Source organism: Cryptomeria japonica, chromosome 9, assembly GCF_030272615.1.
Source record: "Cryptomeria japonica chromosome 9, Sugi_1.0, whole genome shotgun sequence".
Classification (NCBI taxonomy): domain Eukaryota; kingdom Viridiplantae; phylum Streptophyta; class Pinopsida; order Cupressales; family Cupressaceae; genus Cryptomeria; species Cryptomeria japonica.
This window is the reverse complement of record NC_081413.1, coordinates 519,694,517-519,710,467: the sequence shown is the minus strand read 5'-3', so window position 1 is coordinate 519,710,467 and position 15,951 is coordinate 519,694,517. Positions and strand designations below refer to the sequence as shown.

The window sequence follows — 15,951 nt, the reverse complement described above, 5'->3', positions numbered from 1 at the left end:
CACATAAAGGACTACTCCACTTTGTCATAGCAGATCAATGAGCACTATTGGTTAATTAAAAAACTAGGTTTAACAAAAGCTTGATACACATAGTTATCAACCATTAAATAAAAACGTATAAAACGCTAGAGTAACCTGAAGCTCCACATCAACGTAATCAGCTCCCAATTCCACAGCTAAACGAAGTGCATTAAGGCGATTTTCTTCATTGCCTTCATACTCTCCACCTTCCCATTTTGGCCTGAAAAGTAACGAGCATATGAAAGAAAAGTCAATAAAGAATATAAGACTGAATCATTAAAGAATATATCATATATACAAACAATGCATTCAGTTTTCTGATTTCTCTAATAAGTTGAACTATTTTGAGGTAGGAGTTTGCATTGGAGATAAAAGTCACAATCAGTCGTAAATATGTAGTTCATGGAATACTATCTCATAAAGTGTCTTTTCTAATTTGAATATATGTTCTGAAACAAACTTTTAATCTTTGTCAGATTCAAGCCTGGGCTGCAGTGGTAACGTGCTGCCCTAATAACAGTGATTTCCCCAGTTCTAAACCCAGGGGTGCATACCCGCTCGCACCCAAATTGTGGAAAAAAATGAAGAGAGCACTACATGGAATGCGATGTGAAACAGGCCCATGCCTCCCAGGGGAAAATCATTTGCCCAATAATCAGAAAAAGAAAAAGAAAATCTTATAATGGTCAAATGCTCTAATCCCTATTTTGACATAATCTAGTTCATTATGCAATACAAAAAGGACTAATCTCTTGCATTTTTCTTTCCATTCAGTAGTTACCATCCATACTTGATTGCACATAATGATACTCATATAATTTATATGAGATCAGTTAATATGGATACAAATGCCATATTCTCAAAATCATGACATTGCTCTGATAGTCAAAATCACATCTGCCATATATGTTTCTATGTACTTGTAATGTCCAAGGCATAAGTATCCATCAATGAATAACTTGATCTTCTAATTCCTTTTGGAGGCCTACGTTCCTGCAGTTCCATCTTGCACATAACTTATTTCCTCAGCAACGAATGGAACTTCAATCCCTCTGATGGTATCAAAAATACTGTAAATTATAACTACATTGAGTGTGCCAGCTTGGCAAAAGTTCTTTAAGGAAATATACAAATCTCAATGATTGACACCAAATTTGGGAATGTAATCCTCATGCTTTCAGATTTTCAACCACTTAATAAATACTAAAAGTAACTGTTTAAAAAGGTCACATGTTTCTTGCAATTCAATCGGAAACATGATTGGAACACTACTTTTCCCAAATAGAAAATATTTTGACAGTAAACCTTTAAGAGTTGTACAAGAGACCAACCAATAGAATTGCAACAGAAAGCAAAGAATATAAAGTCTATGGCCTTCCAGGTACTGGTCTAGTTAGTAACTGTCCAAATGATAAGAGTTGAAAAAATCAAAGGAAATCTACAATATCTTGGTTCTATCAGTTCGTTTCCCTTTTTAGGAAATATTGTTCCTGACAAAAAGAAAAAGGTAAAAAAGAAAATAAGAGAAAAAGACCCAACTCATTGAACCCTAGACTTCCCAGACTCCTGGAAATCCATTTCCTGTTTTTTACTCTCCAAAACAAAATAGTTTCATGTGATACTTAATGGTCGAAAACACGATCCCTCACTATTTCATGCATGCATTTCAGTTATTTTGTACAAACTATTCAATGCATAGAAAATTTAAACGATGCAGAGATGAAGAGTTACAAAAAGAGAAAAGATGTTTTCCTGTGTCATTTAGAATCTAGAAGTGATTAAGACCAGAAGAAATACCATTGCAGAGAATAAAACAACTTCAGAGTCATAATGCCATTTCAAATTTTTAAGTTTCTTTAACTTCAATTGCCACAGGCCAAGTGATAAGAAATAGATCAAGATGAACTAAGGAACCAGAAATGATGTCTTTTTTAAAATTTGAAAATGTGCAAGTAGCCACTGTTTTGTGATGGACTAATTTGTTTCCTAAAGCAGCAAATGCCCCGTCTACCATGGTCAACGACTGTGTCCTGTAGAAAATGATTGATATACTGCAGCATATGACAAAATACCATGGCTAATGGGAAACTACCACACCAAAAGAAATACTATGGAAAGTGGCAAAAACCCATGGCACAAGTAACAGTCAGTGACATGAACAGTCATAGCTTTTGACACTTCATTTTTTATCTTGGCAGTTTCATGTTTAGCAGATTAAAATGGAGAGTTGGAAGTTAATTTGAAACTCTTGGAAGTTTTGAAAACTGTTTTGACACCATTGAAGCACAAGGAAGGTCAGTTCCAGTTCACAGAGAAACAGACAGAGAGTACAAAACAGCTTGGAGTTGTAAACACTCCTCTTTATACTTGTTTTCAATTAAACAAATAAGTAGTCATCCTATTGGCACCTACCAAGTTGGTTTTTCCTCGATAAGTAGGGGTTTCCAGGCTAAACCTGTGTTTTCCAGTGTGTTTGTTTTGATGAATGTTTTTCTAGTTGAAGCCATCTTATTTACATAGCTTCCAATGAGCAACAACAGTTCTAAAACAAAGCATGACAATATTTTGCTGATTTGTAATTCACAAAGTGCAGTTTTTGTAGGCAGTTGTGGATCATTTTGGTATCAGAGCAAGATAAAACTTATGCGGACTAGAGTGGAAAGTGCAATCATATGACCATGGCAAGGTCCTCAGGTGACCATGCCAAGTTTTTGTAGGCAGTTTTTGAAATTCACAAAGCGCAATTTTGTAGGCAGTTGTGGATCATTTTGGTATCAGAGCAAGATAAAACTTATGTGCACTAGAGTGGAAAGTGCAATTGTATGACCATGGCAAGGTCCTCAGGTGGAGACATAAGCCCAATACATCTGGAGATTGGAATATGTCATTCAAATGAAGAAGTAAGAATGGATGCCATGAATGCAGGAGTTTCAGCTCTACAGAATCACATGGAACAAGTGATGAAGAACCACTGGTAGGTTACTCAACAACAAGAGCACATGACCAAACAAAAAGCTCAAATTACCGAAGAGTGCTAATCATAAACCAATACTCTAGTGTGGGCTCTAGCTAGGAGCTATGGCATTCGAAGAAGATGAGAAGGGTACCTGTTGTGCGTATAGCACACACACCCCGTCATTGACAGGGACCCCGTTTTGAGTCTGGTCTTCCCGCGTAGTAGGAGAGAAATGAAGGAAGCGTTCAATGCTTTATAGTAAACCTCGCATGAGTTGCCTTAGAAACCCAATTTCGCTTAGCAGAATGAGCAAAAGGATAAAGTTCGGAAGTTTCATGCCCTCTAAAAATCTCGCAAAATAGTTAAATCGTCGAAAATGATAAAGCTTCATAGTCTTGCAAACTCGGCTTGTAAGCCGAAAATGAAACAACAGTTGAAAGTTGCGCAAATGATACCTTTGGGCCCAAAATGTCATAAGTCCCGAAAATCATTAAAATCGTGAAAATATGCTTTTGGGCTGAAAATGACCTTCTAACCCGAAAACGCAAAAATGAGAAGTAAAGGCATTTTAACTCAAGTTTGCAAAAAGGCCTTTTAGGCCGAAATCACTTAAAAGTTTGCAAAAAGGCCTTTAAGGCTGAAATCACTTAAAAGTTTGCAAAAAGGCCTTTTAGGCCAAAATCACTTAAAATTTGGCAAAATGGCCTTTTAAGCCGAAATCACTTAAAATTTGGCAAAATGGCCTTTTAGGCCGAAATCGTGAAGATGTTAGAAGAGAGGCGTTTTAATAACTTTGCAAAAGGCCTTTTTGGCCAAAAATCTAATAAGTCGAAATCCTCATAGGCCGAAATTCAAAAAATGCTTAGAGGTTTCAAATTGCCTAATATGCCCAAAGTTCCAAAGAGAGAGGCAAATGAGCATTTAAAATAAAATCTCACATTTCACCTCTATCAAGCGAAAAACATTTAAAGATCATCTCACAAAGAGCTTCTCGAGCCAAATGTTAAAATTTAATGTTTGTCAAATTAATATTAATTTTTCAAATTGATTTATTAAAGTGAGATTGATTGTTCGCAGGTCGAAGGCATCGTCCCAAAGAACCAGGAGAAGGTTTGAAACGTCAAGGAGCCAGGCATTGAAAGCTGAAGAAGAAGATGCAAGAACGCGCTGCAGGAGTGCGAGATCTGAACTGAGCATTGGGAAGCGTGTCGTTGTGCCACCAGACCACAAAGCTGAAGTCCACCACTGGGACCAAAGACCGAAGAACACTCCGAATGCGGCAAGTCTATGCATTCTCAAGAAATACACAGCTGGATTTAATTCCAAAAGTTCAGTTTCTGAAAACTGAAACTGTTTTATTGTAAAACTACCTATGGGCCCCACTCAAGATATTTTGAAACAAAGGGGAAACAGGTCAGTTGTGGATAGTTATGTCCAACTACCGGATAGACTCAAATTGAATCCAGACAGTTGCAGGTAGTTGAGATAGTGGTTGGATAGATGACTGAGAGTTTAATGGGCATGGGTTAAGGCTGCCAGCTTTTGGATGGTAGGTTGCAGCCCTTGGATGCAGTCAATCCTGCCCTTCGATTCAAAATTGTAAATTCTATAAAAGTCAGAGGCCTTTCTTTTGTAAAGGGTTAGAATTTTGTTGGTTAGAATTTTGTAGTTAGATTTTAGAGTTAGAATAGGTTAGATTTTAGGCATAGCATAGAGATGCTGCAAAAATTGTTGTAATGGCAGCTGAAGCAAATATATGAACATTGAAATATAGTGTTTGTTGTCTTTGTTTTAGTCTATTTGCATGGTTTCTTTCAGCTAGTTAATTTTAGAGTACAGGGATTTTAATGGTGAAGTGTGGAGGGGTATTTGATGCATTTCTGGTTCATACCATTGGGGATCTGTTGATTGTAGGTCACCGTGCATAGTTAGTCTGAACCCAAACTGTGCTTAGTTCAACTGCAGGTGTTCGTCTTAGGCTATGCCGGAATTGGGTGCCTAAAACGAGTGTCTCCGATCTGAAAAATCCTTCATCCCTTGGAGCTTGCACCATTCTTGTCTAGTTGTGAGGGTGTCTCTGGCAAAACAAGAACTGGCTTATCAAAATATGTCTACCCGCTGCATCAACTGTTATCATCCTTGTCTTTAGGTCTCCTATCCCTTCCCCTTTGCTTTTTATTTCGCAATCTGAGAATCGCAGCAGATCAGCTTGTTGCAAAACGTAAGTCCCCTTGTGCTCCCAACAAATCACATCGATCACTAGCTATCCTGCAGTCAAGACCTGACAATCGAAACCTTGAGGTCATCCCCCATTGATCAATTTAAAACAGCATTAGGGATTTCCTTATCTCAAGAGAGGATAGGATACTTAGCATTCTATTCTACGTTGGTCGGATGGAGTCGTAGCAATGCGATTTTAGCCACATCAACAATACCCATGACTGCCACTACGAAGAAAGAGAACCCAAGCTAAAATATGCTACAACTCCATTTAAAGTTTAAATCAATGTAGACATCAAAATTGAAGGTCAAGTTAATATAGAAATTTTAGACAGTTGGATAATACAAATGGAGGTGTATTCTAGTGTCCATAAGATGAGTGAATGTCAAAATATTTATTTTGCTTGCTTGAAAATGAGTGGACATATTCTTGTATGGTGGAAATGCTGTTTTTCTTGATATGAAAAGAAAAAGAAACCAGAAATCTACAATTGTGGTGGTTTTGAAGACCTGCTAAGGAAGAATTTCTATCCAATTGGCCATGAAACCGATCAATGATAAAGTGGCTCTACTATAGGCAAGGAACAAGTTAAAGTGTCCAAAATTATACAACCAAATTTTTTGGGCAAGCCATTTCTATGGACTTGGAGGAAGAAGATACCCTTACCAATACCTTGCTGAATTGCATTCAAATCTTAAGAGGAGAGTCATCACTGCTAAGCCAACTCATTTAGATGAGGCTTGTGTATGGCATACTACATAAATGAGGAAAGGAAGAAGGATAAGAAAGAACCATCAAAGGAAAAGAAAAGCAAATCTACCAATGAAAGGAAAGGTAAGAAGACTAACGTTACTGTTCACCAATGCAAGGATCCCAAAAATCATTATTCGCATTGCAATATTGATGGTCAAGCGCTAAAAACAAGTGTTGAAGGTTGCGTACCAGGTTTTGCCCAAAAAATGAGCCCAAGGAGGACTCAAAAAAGCCCATGGCTGCCATCTAGGAAAAGGTAGAAATAGAGTATAGCTAGGATATTAATGATAAATTGCGAAGCATAGCTACAAGGATCATTGTGAGTGAACAAAAAATTGATGCAGTGAACCAACTATTTGGTTGAAAACTCCAAGTGAAGAAAAAAAGGGTTAAAGCACTTGCAAATCCCAATTCCCAGTTCAATTTAATTACAGCTAAGATGGTTAGAAAGCTGGGTTTGAAGACTTATGATCATCCTCAACCTTACCTTTTGGGTTGGGTCAAGAAGGGTGTTAAGGTTCGAGTAAAGAGATGCAAATTTCAGTTTGCTATTAATGCCCAATATGTGGATGAAGTAGAGGTAGATTTGATTTCACTTGATGCATTTGATATTGTACTTGAAAGTGCATATTTGTTCATGAGAGATGCTGCATTCATGAAGAGGGCTAACAAGTACCAATGGATTGATGGAGGAGTCAAATACATCTTCAAGCAAAGCAAAGCAAGGATTGCCATCAGAAATCCAATCAAGCACTCAAGCAAATTCAAAAGACCAAAGAATCATCATGAGTGAACAAAAACTTGAGGCAATGAACCAACTATTCACACTTAACTCCAAGTGAAGAAAGCAAGGGCAAAAGCACTTATAGACCCCAATTCCCAATGTAATTTAATTTCAGCTAAGATGTTTAGGAAACTCAGTTAGAAGACTTCTGATCATCCTCACTCTTATCCTTTGGGTTAACTTGAAAAGAGTTTTGAGGCTACAGTAAAGAAGAGGTGCAAACTTCAGTTTGCGATTAATGCTCAATATGTTGATGAAGTAAAGGTGGATGTAATTTCACTTGATGCATTTGATATTGTACTTGAGAGTCCATATTTGTATGTGAGTGAGGACTATATTCATGAAGAGGGTAACAATTAGCAATGGGCCAAGGAAGGAATCAAATACATTGTCAAGGGACACCAAAACAAAGCAAGGATTGCCATCATAAGTTCCACTCAAGCCCTTGAGCAAATTCAAAGGACCACACAGTTTTGTTTATTTCTTTTGAAAGATAAACAAGAGGAAAAAATTGAGATTTCTTCTACATCTCATACCAGCAAGAATACCAAGGGGATAGATGAGATGTTGGCATTATTTGAAGAGGATTTCATGAGCTTAAAGGGCTGCCTCCCAAAAAAGAGGTACAGCATGATATTCACTTGCTTCCCAAATCTCCTCCACCCAACATAGCATTGTATAGATAATCATTAATGTAGAGCAATGAGATGAACTAACTGCTTCAAGAGTTATAGTATCACAGTGTGACACGTCCAAGTACTTAACCATGCAATTCACCCATTGTAACAGTAAGAAAGAAGGATGGATCTTGGGAATGTACATATATTATTAAGCTTTCAACAAGATCACCATAGAAAACCATCATTCACTTCCACAAATAGATGACTTGTTGGATCAGCTGCAACATGCAAAATATTTTACCAAATTGGATCTAAAATCAGATTGGCATCAAGTACGAATGGAGGAAGATACATAGAAAACCCCTTTCAAAACCAAGCAAGACTCTATGAATAGTGAGTTCTTTCTTTTGGTTTATGTAATGCACCAGCTATGAATGGTTTTTTGAGACAGCTCATAAATACATGTCTCATATTGTATCTGGATAACGTTCTTATTTTCAATGCAACATGGGAAGAACATTTAGTTCACTTACAGCCATTTTTGGAAGTCTCTAAGGAAATGGCTCTTGTGCATTTTGTTTAAGTGTGCGTTTATAAAATAATCATTAACATATGAATGGTTAGTTCCTCCTTTTGGTTTATGTAAGGCACCAACTATGAATAATGTTTTGAGAGAGTTAATAGATACATGTCTCATAGTTTATCAGATGACATTCTTATATATAGTGCAACATGGGAAGAACATTTAGTTCACTTACAGAAAGTTTTGGAAATCTTGAAAGAAAAAGAGCTCTTGTGCAATGTGAAGAAGTGTGAGTTTGTAAAAGAATCGTTAGCATATCTGGGTTGTGGTTGGATGAGGTGAGTTTATAGTGGATCCCACGAAGGTAGATGCTATCAAGAATTGGCCCATGTCAGAGAGTGCCACACAGAGAAGGAGCTTTGTAGGTGCCGCTCAATATGTGTAAACTCATTCCAGCTTTCTTTCCTATAGCTGCTCCTTTACACAGTTGAAGCATTCAGTAAGAATTTCTATTGGGGCAAGATACAAGACAATGGTTCTGATACATTGAAGAACAAGATTTGTAATGCTCCTGTGTTTGCCTTGCCTAATTTGCAGCTGCACTTAGAGGTTGAGAAAAATGCTAGTGAGGGAGGTACATACCTCCAAAGTGGTGGGTCATTTTGGTATTAGAAAAATGGTGTCTTCATTTGCAAAGGTATGACCGTACATGTATTGACCTAGAATGCAAGTAGAAGTAGCAAAGTTTATTAGGGGATGAAAGTTATGTTGAAAATCCAAGATATAAAATGAAGGATTATACATGCCTCTTCTGGTGCACACTAAAGTGGGAAAGAATTCCATGGATTTTGTGGGTGGTTTGCTACTGGGAAAGCATGGCAATGATTATGACTTTGTTGTTGTTGATAGGTTCAGCAAGACCTGTGTTCTAGCCCCATGCAAGGAAACAATTAATGGAAAAAAGTCCGCATATATTATCTTTGCTAATGTGTGGGTGTATTAAGGGTTACCAAAGTCAATTGTCTTGCATAGAGATACTCAGTTTGTTGATAAGTTTTGGTCACCTTGTGGGAGAAAATGGACACCAAGCTCTGAAAGAATACAATTTTCCATCCTCAAAGGAATGGGCAAACGGAGTTGGTAAATAGGACCCTATTACAGCTCATAATAGGTTACCACAAGAAGTTTCCAAAGGCTTCGGATGAGTCTTTACCTTACATACAACACTCATACAACAAAGCAAATACATTCCTCTACAGGACAGTCACCTTTTGAAGTGTGTTTGGGTTATGTAGGTACCAGTTCACTTGATGTTGCACTTGATTGGCAAGATATGCAAGAAGGATTGGATTTAGAGGTGACAAAAACAACAAAATTAATTGAGCGGATTCGTCAAATCCCACTCAAGGTGAGAACACAACTAGAGAAAACTTGGTTAAAATAAAAGGAAAGGCATGATCAGCATTGTGTGGAGCATAGTCTCAAGGTCAGAGACAAAGTATGGTTAACCCTAGAGAAAGAGTGGATGCAAGGACAAGCCAAAAAAACTAGACCTCTAAGGTACGGCCTTCCACCATCTCAGAGGCAGCTGGGGAGAATGGGTTCAAATTGGACCTACCTCTTTTCATAAAAATCCATCCAATGACCAATTGTGCATACCTCCAGCTGTATAAACCATCCATGTTCAATGAAGAAGAAGAGGATTTGGTGCTACCTTTGTTAAAATATTTGGTCTATGACAAGCAACTGATATTTCCCGAGGATGTGGTGCTACAAAGGAAACAAAGAGAGACTAGAAGGGGAGTCCAAGAGTCTTGGGCCTTGGCAAGTGGAACTCAAACGACAAATGATCAATCAAGCCCAATGGTACTCCAAGGAAAAGGTATGGGCAATGTTTCCTCACTTGATGTCTCACTAAGCTTTTGTGCTAAGTTACCGGGTTCGCCTCTGGGCCCCCCTGGTACGGGTCCGGGTTCGACCGGGTCCGTGGTACGGGTCCGGTTCGACCTGGGTTCGACCAGGGTTCGAAAAACCCAGAGTGGGTTCGACCCTGGTCGAACCCAGTCGAACCCGGGGTCGAACCCAGTTGAACCCGGGCAGACCCAGTCGAACTTGGGTGGCTGGGCGGCCTGTAAAGTCAAAAAACAATGCAAATTTAATTTTTTTTTCAATTCCGCCTTGTAAAAAGTGAAAGTTATAACCTTAATAAGCAGAAAATTAGACGTTTTAAAAAAACAGAAAACTGATGCACGCCATGGAGTTCTGTGTGGGTTTGAAGGTTGTGATTTGGTGTTGGCGGCGGGGGCGCTGCCCCTCGACCCCGCCCTGTACCGCGACAGGGAGCGCGCCCTGGGCGCTGCCCCGGGACCCTGCAAGGGGCGCTGCCCCTCGACCCCGCAAGGGGCTCTGCCCCTTGACCCCGCTGGGGGCGCTGCCCCCAGACCCCCGCAAGGGGCGCTGCCCCTTGACCCCGTTGGGGGCGCTGCCCCCAGACCCCCGCAAGGGGCGCTGCCCCTTGACCCCGTTGGGGGTGTTGCCGGCAAAATCCAGGTCCTCAGTTTGAAAAATTAAACTTGGATGTTCTTAGTTTGAATCCATTTAATGATCAAACTTTAAATTGTTGAAAGTTGAAACAATGATACTTGAATATTTTATCATTTTGATATTAGACTTGATGTATATGATGCTGTTATGGTATGATCATGATGCTACGATTACAAGTTTATGTTGGTTTTGTTGTTTATATGATGCTATGTGACATGCTAATCTTAATTCATGCTTATAGGTTGCATATATATATAATTTACATGTTTTTGTACTAACGAACCCAAACGAACCCAAACCCCTTTTCAAAATTTTGCCGTACCGGCGTACCGGGTTCTTCGAACCCGAACCGGTACCCGAACCCGAACCGGTAACTTAGCTTTTGTGGAACAAAAAGCCTCTCTCAATGAAAGGAGGTATGATCCAAAAGGATCAAGATGAACTAAAGAACAAGAATGATGTTTTGTTTTTAAATTTTGAAACTGTGCAAGTACCCATTGTTTTGCAAAAGCAGCAAAAACATCTGAATACCACAGCAATGCTCCATCTACCATCCTAGACAACTATCTATCACATGGAATGATTGATCTATCACAGTAAATGATTGATATATTGCAGCAGATGACAGAATACCATAGCAAAAGAAATGTTGAGGAAAGAAGCAAAAACGCAACAACGCATGCACAGCTGGGGACATGAACAGTAATGGCTTTTGATGCTTCATTTTTTATCGCAGATGCTTCCAAAGCATTGGGGAGCCACAACATAGATTGAAAAGGGGAGTTAGAAGTTCATTTGATACTCTTGGAAATTTCGCTAAGTGTTTTGACACTATTGAACCACAAGGAAGGTCAGTTCCACTTAACAGAGAACCAAACAGATAGTAGTAAGCAGCTTGAAGTTCTAAAGACCCCTATATGTACATGATTATATAATTAATACAGATAGGTAATCCTGCTATTGGCACTTACCAAGCTGCTTTTTCCTCCATTAGTGAAGCTTTCCACAATAACACTTTGTTTTCCAAAGTGTTTGAGATGACGAAATGCTCTTCTAATTGAGAAAAAATCTTAATCACGTAGCTTCCAAAGGAGTAACAACAGTTCTAATAAAACAGAGAATAACAATATTTGGTGAATTGTATATCACAAAGCACAGTTTGTGTAGGCCAATATGGATCAACAAACATGACAACACAGAAAACAATAAGTTTTAGACAGATATTTCTGCTGTTATTAAAACACTCATGTACATTGATGAATTACTGAAGATAGAAACTTGGACTATTGGAGATGAATCAGAGTTATGTAGTGGCAAGTAGACTGCAGGAGAATAGAAAATTAACATTGGCTAGTAAGTAGCATCGTATGAGAATTTTAGAACATTATCAAGTGAAGCTTGAAGGCAAGAAGACACTTAAATAAACAGACATGAGAGGCTTTTAAAAAAGTCACAAAAATTATAACTCTACTTAGGTTGGCATTGTGCTATATTTAAGCATTGATTGAAAGTAATGTAATGTCAACCTAGAATGCATAAATTTCCTGCTGTTCATCTAAAAGATAAGTCCACCCAAAATGTTATGCACTACTAATATTACCCAAGATATAGAAAAGAGTAAAGAATGCATGAATTTCTTGCTGTTCAACTGAAAGATAAGCCCACCCAAAATGCTGTGCACTAGTAATATTACCCAAAATATAGACAAGCATAACGGAACTTCTTACAGGTATATTATAGGACTATCATGTTGTGTGAATATAGCATGCTAATGATGTTTCAAAACTTTGTGTCCATTAAGTTACAGAAGTCACAAATGCAGAACAATAAACCAAAAAATGTGCTTGTTGTGAAATCAGTGTTCAAATCCATATATACACAATAAATGAAAATGAAAAAAGAAAGAAGTTACAGGAACCAGCTAGTGGCATCCTTTTATTACCCCATCTCACTCCTACCTTTCCCCTGCAATCATGGCTTCAGTAGTTATACTGATCATAGAGCAATAGTGTGCTATATCCCACCCATGACACTTAGCTAGGAACAGTACATGGCATATAAGAGCAACAGAATTTCCTAGAGGCATATTATAAAACTATCATGTTGTGTGAATGTAGCATGCTAATGATGTTTCAAAACTTTGTAAGCATTCAATTACAAATCTCACAAATACGACACAATCAACCAAACAATGTGCTTGTTGGGAAACAAGTCCTCAGCTTCACAGTATACAAAGTTTTGAAATGTCATTAGCATGCTAAATTCCCACAACGTGATAGCTTTATAATATGCCTCTAGTGTCGTCCTTTTACCCCATCTCACTTCTACCTTTCCCCTGCGGTCATGGCTTCAGTGACTATACTGAACATCGAGCAATAGTGAGCTATATCCCACCCATGCACTGAGCCGGGAAGAGTACCATGGCATATAAGAGCAAAACAATTACCCAGAGGCATATTCTAAAACTATCACGTGGTGTGAATGTAGCATGCTAATGACGTTTCAAAACATTGTATGCATTCAGTTACAAATGTCACAAATGCAAGACAATCAACCAAACTATGTGTTTGTTAGGAAACCAGTCCTCAGCTGCATATTATACACAATAAATGAGAAAGAAAAGGGATAAAAGCTACAGGAACCACGTAGTGGCATCCTTTTACCCCATATCAGTCCTGCCTTGTCACTGCAATCATAGCTAAGTGCTTATACTGATCATAGAGCAATAGTTGGCTATATCCTACCCATCACAAGTAGTCAAGAAGAGTAACATGGTATTTTAAAACACTTCAAAGAAAACCAGAAATGCCTTAATACAAGGAAAAAGTAAATGGGTATAGCAAAAGAGAATTGTCAATGGTTGAAGGAAGCAGGATCAATTATTAATTCAAACATTAAAATGTGTTTCAACTTTCAAGCTCTTATAGGATTGTTCTTATTATTAAGATTCTATACATATAACTTGTGTTACGTTTAAGATCACCATCCTCACCCGCCTTCAGTTTTAGTTTTAGTTTTAGTTCCATTGACCTGAGTGATTCAAAAAAAATTCTTTATTTTCTTCAACAAAATGGATCAATCCAGCTTTCTAGTTTAATTTTTAGGTACTGCATCGTTTTTTGAGTTTCCTTTTGTACTCCTGATGAGAGATTTTAACTTTTATACTTTTGTACCCATTGGCCCGTTTGATTTGAAATAATCTTTTTCTTTCTTCCAACAGCAATATTGGATAATGATATTTAATAAACTATGTAACGTTTATTGAAGGAAAAAAAGGTATACCTGTAAGTAACAATAATAGGCAAAATGCTGGATTTTACAAGGGTATGTAAATCCACTTGAGGATTAAAAGATTTCAGATGATCAATGCGAAGCTCTACGCAGTCTGCACCTTGAGTATGCGCCTGCTGCATTTGAGACACCATCTCTTCAACAGAATGAGCCACAATGGGGATACAGAGGAAACAACCATTTTGGGCCATTCCTAACATTGTCACTTATCTTACTCGGATTTATTCACAAAATCCACAACTATCTTTGAAGATTTTAGCGAAAGCAGTGCTCCATACTTGAACGTGACTGGTACGATGCAAGATTAGGTAGACCCTGTCCTGTTCACAAACAAATAGCTCAATAAGAATTTGCTCACCACTGAACTCAAAATCTTCTAGTTCTATCTTCCAAAGAAGAAGAATGATATTATTGCAAGATCTTAATAGCTTGTTATGTGCACATTAAATCTACCGAAATCTTTGGTGTCAGCAATTGGACAAATATGTACCCCACAACGCGATTTCCCAATACAGATATATACAGCTACGCAAACTAGTCTATGCCTGTCGTTACAAGATATTGATACCCTATGCATCAGATTGCCTTAACGCCATGATGGTCCCTAATTTGGGTTAATCTGAATCGTATGTATGGCAGGTTTAGGCTATGAATCGACTAATTACTGTCATTCCGCACTCAACTCCGATTCGCCTACCATTCTCAATTCCGTTTACACTCAAATTAGTAGCAAGTTTTATGTGAGAAATGATTTTTTGTATTAAACAATTATGATATTAATTTGCTTCTGCACCCAAATCAAAAGATATTCTAATCTACAGCAGAGAACGCCCTAAAATTGGAAAGACATCTGAGAGAATGGTTTATCATAGAATGAAAGATGACTCTAGAATAGAACCCTGTAAATATAGACCAGCAGGTAAACAATATTAGATACACCCAAATCATGACTATACATGGAAGAATATAGAACAAACCAAATCGATTGACTTACAGAAAACTTTTATAAAAGCCTGAGACAAGAAGAAGTTTGCAAGCTTAGTTTGCAAGCTTACACATTCTACCAGATGCTAAATCAATCTCCTTGTTTATTTCCAAATTTGAGTTTAACCCCACGCGACTCCTCGTTGTGAGTGTCCACTCAATACATGTATAATAAAATAATGTATTTATATCACTGCCAACTATGCAATCGTGGGCAGTAAGCCGGTCAAACTGGATGTTTGAAGGCAGAAAAAGACCACGGATTTGCGATTGAACTGGAAGAAGAAGAAAGAAGAAGTAGATACACAGACATGAGTGACCGCTAAATCTGACAACTGGTCTGACAATGAAATGCTCCGAAGATTCTGGTTTTCCCCAACTGTCCCCAGTCGTCAAGAAATGGGTAAAGACTGAAGAACCCGAAAACCCCGTGGAGCGAAGAATGGACGGTGAAAGGAATCATGCTGTTTCCTGTATGAACCAGCTGATAAAGTTTTGGGGTTGGTGATTTGGTGGGCTAGGTGAGCATGAGATTTGACGGCCACTGGTTCTTGTTAGGTGGATCCTAATTAGTAGGTGGCACATAATTTTTCCAATTCTCCAAGTGTGCTGCACTTCATCCATGAAAATGAGATGCTCTAAACAACAAAATATTCTGTCGTTGTTGGTTTTTCGCATTTGGTACGCCTAACGAGAGGGCTGACCCCACACACAAGTTGCTGGCACTGGCTAGGGGGGCGAAAATTTGGGTCGCGGCTACAGATCTTTCGTGCAGTTTGTTAGTGATAGGTTAGTCAATCGTAGCGGTTAACACCTCCCTCATGTCAGACTGGTACCTGTCTGCCAGGGCCTGTCAGCCTGACACTTTTGTCTATGTAGCATTCATATTGTATCATTGATCCTATTTTCTAATTAATAAATTATTGATTGAGGAATCTTGGTACGATTTTTTCAGCGAGAATTTTGTAGAGAGGTTGGAGTCACTTGTCATCATTTTATACAGAAAGAGGGAGATTTAAAGATTTTTTTTTTTTTTCATTTTTTTTTAAATTTATAATTAATAGCAATATAATAAATTAATAGTTAATTATATATTTAAATTTTTTTAATAATAATTTATATGTTTACATTTTTATTTTATTTATTTTAATAAAAATGATATATATATATATATATATATATATAATCAATGTTAAAATCAAATATAGCTTAAATTTAACTAATTTTTAATAATAATTTATATATTTAAATTTT

General features: G+C 37.8%; 1 protein-coding gene across 4 annotated transcripts in view; it reads right to left on the bottom strand.

The window, feature by feature from the left end:
• Positions 1 to 15,307, bottom strand: part of LOC131066902 (bifunctional 3-dehydroquinate dehydratase/shikimate dehydrogenase, chloroplastic) — a 42,899-nt gene extending 27,592 nt beyond the window's left edge. The window contains exons 1-3 of one of the 4 annotated variants that reach the window (XM_058001787.2): positions 14,769 to 15,307; positions 13,705 to 14,033; positions 136 to 241 (exon numbers count right to left, since the gene is read on the bottom strand). In XM_058001787.2, coding sequence (XP_057857770.1) covers positions 136 to 241; positions 13,705 to 13,913 — 315 coding nt within the window. In that variant the 5' untranslated portion in view covers positions 13,914 to 14,033; positions 14,769 to 15,307. Of the gene's footprint in view, positions 1 to 135; positions 242 to 13,704; positions 14,034 to 14,203; positions 14,498 to 14,707 lie in introns of those variants that run through there. The other 3 variants (XM_058001786.2, XM_058001784.2, XM_058001785.2) reach the window with 3 other exon arrangements.
• Positions 15,308 to 15,951: the final 644 nt, after the last annotated feature.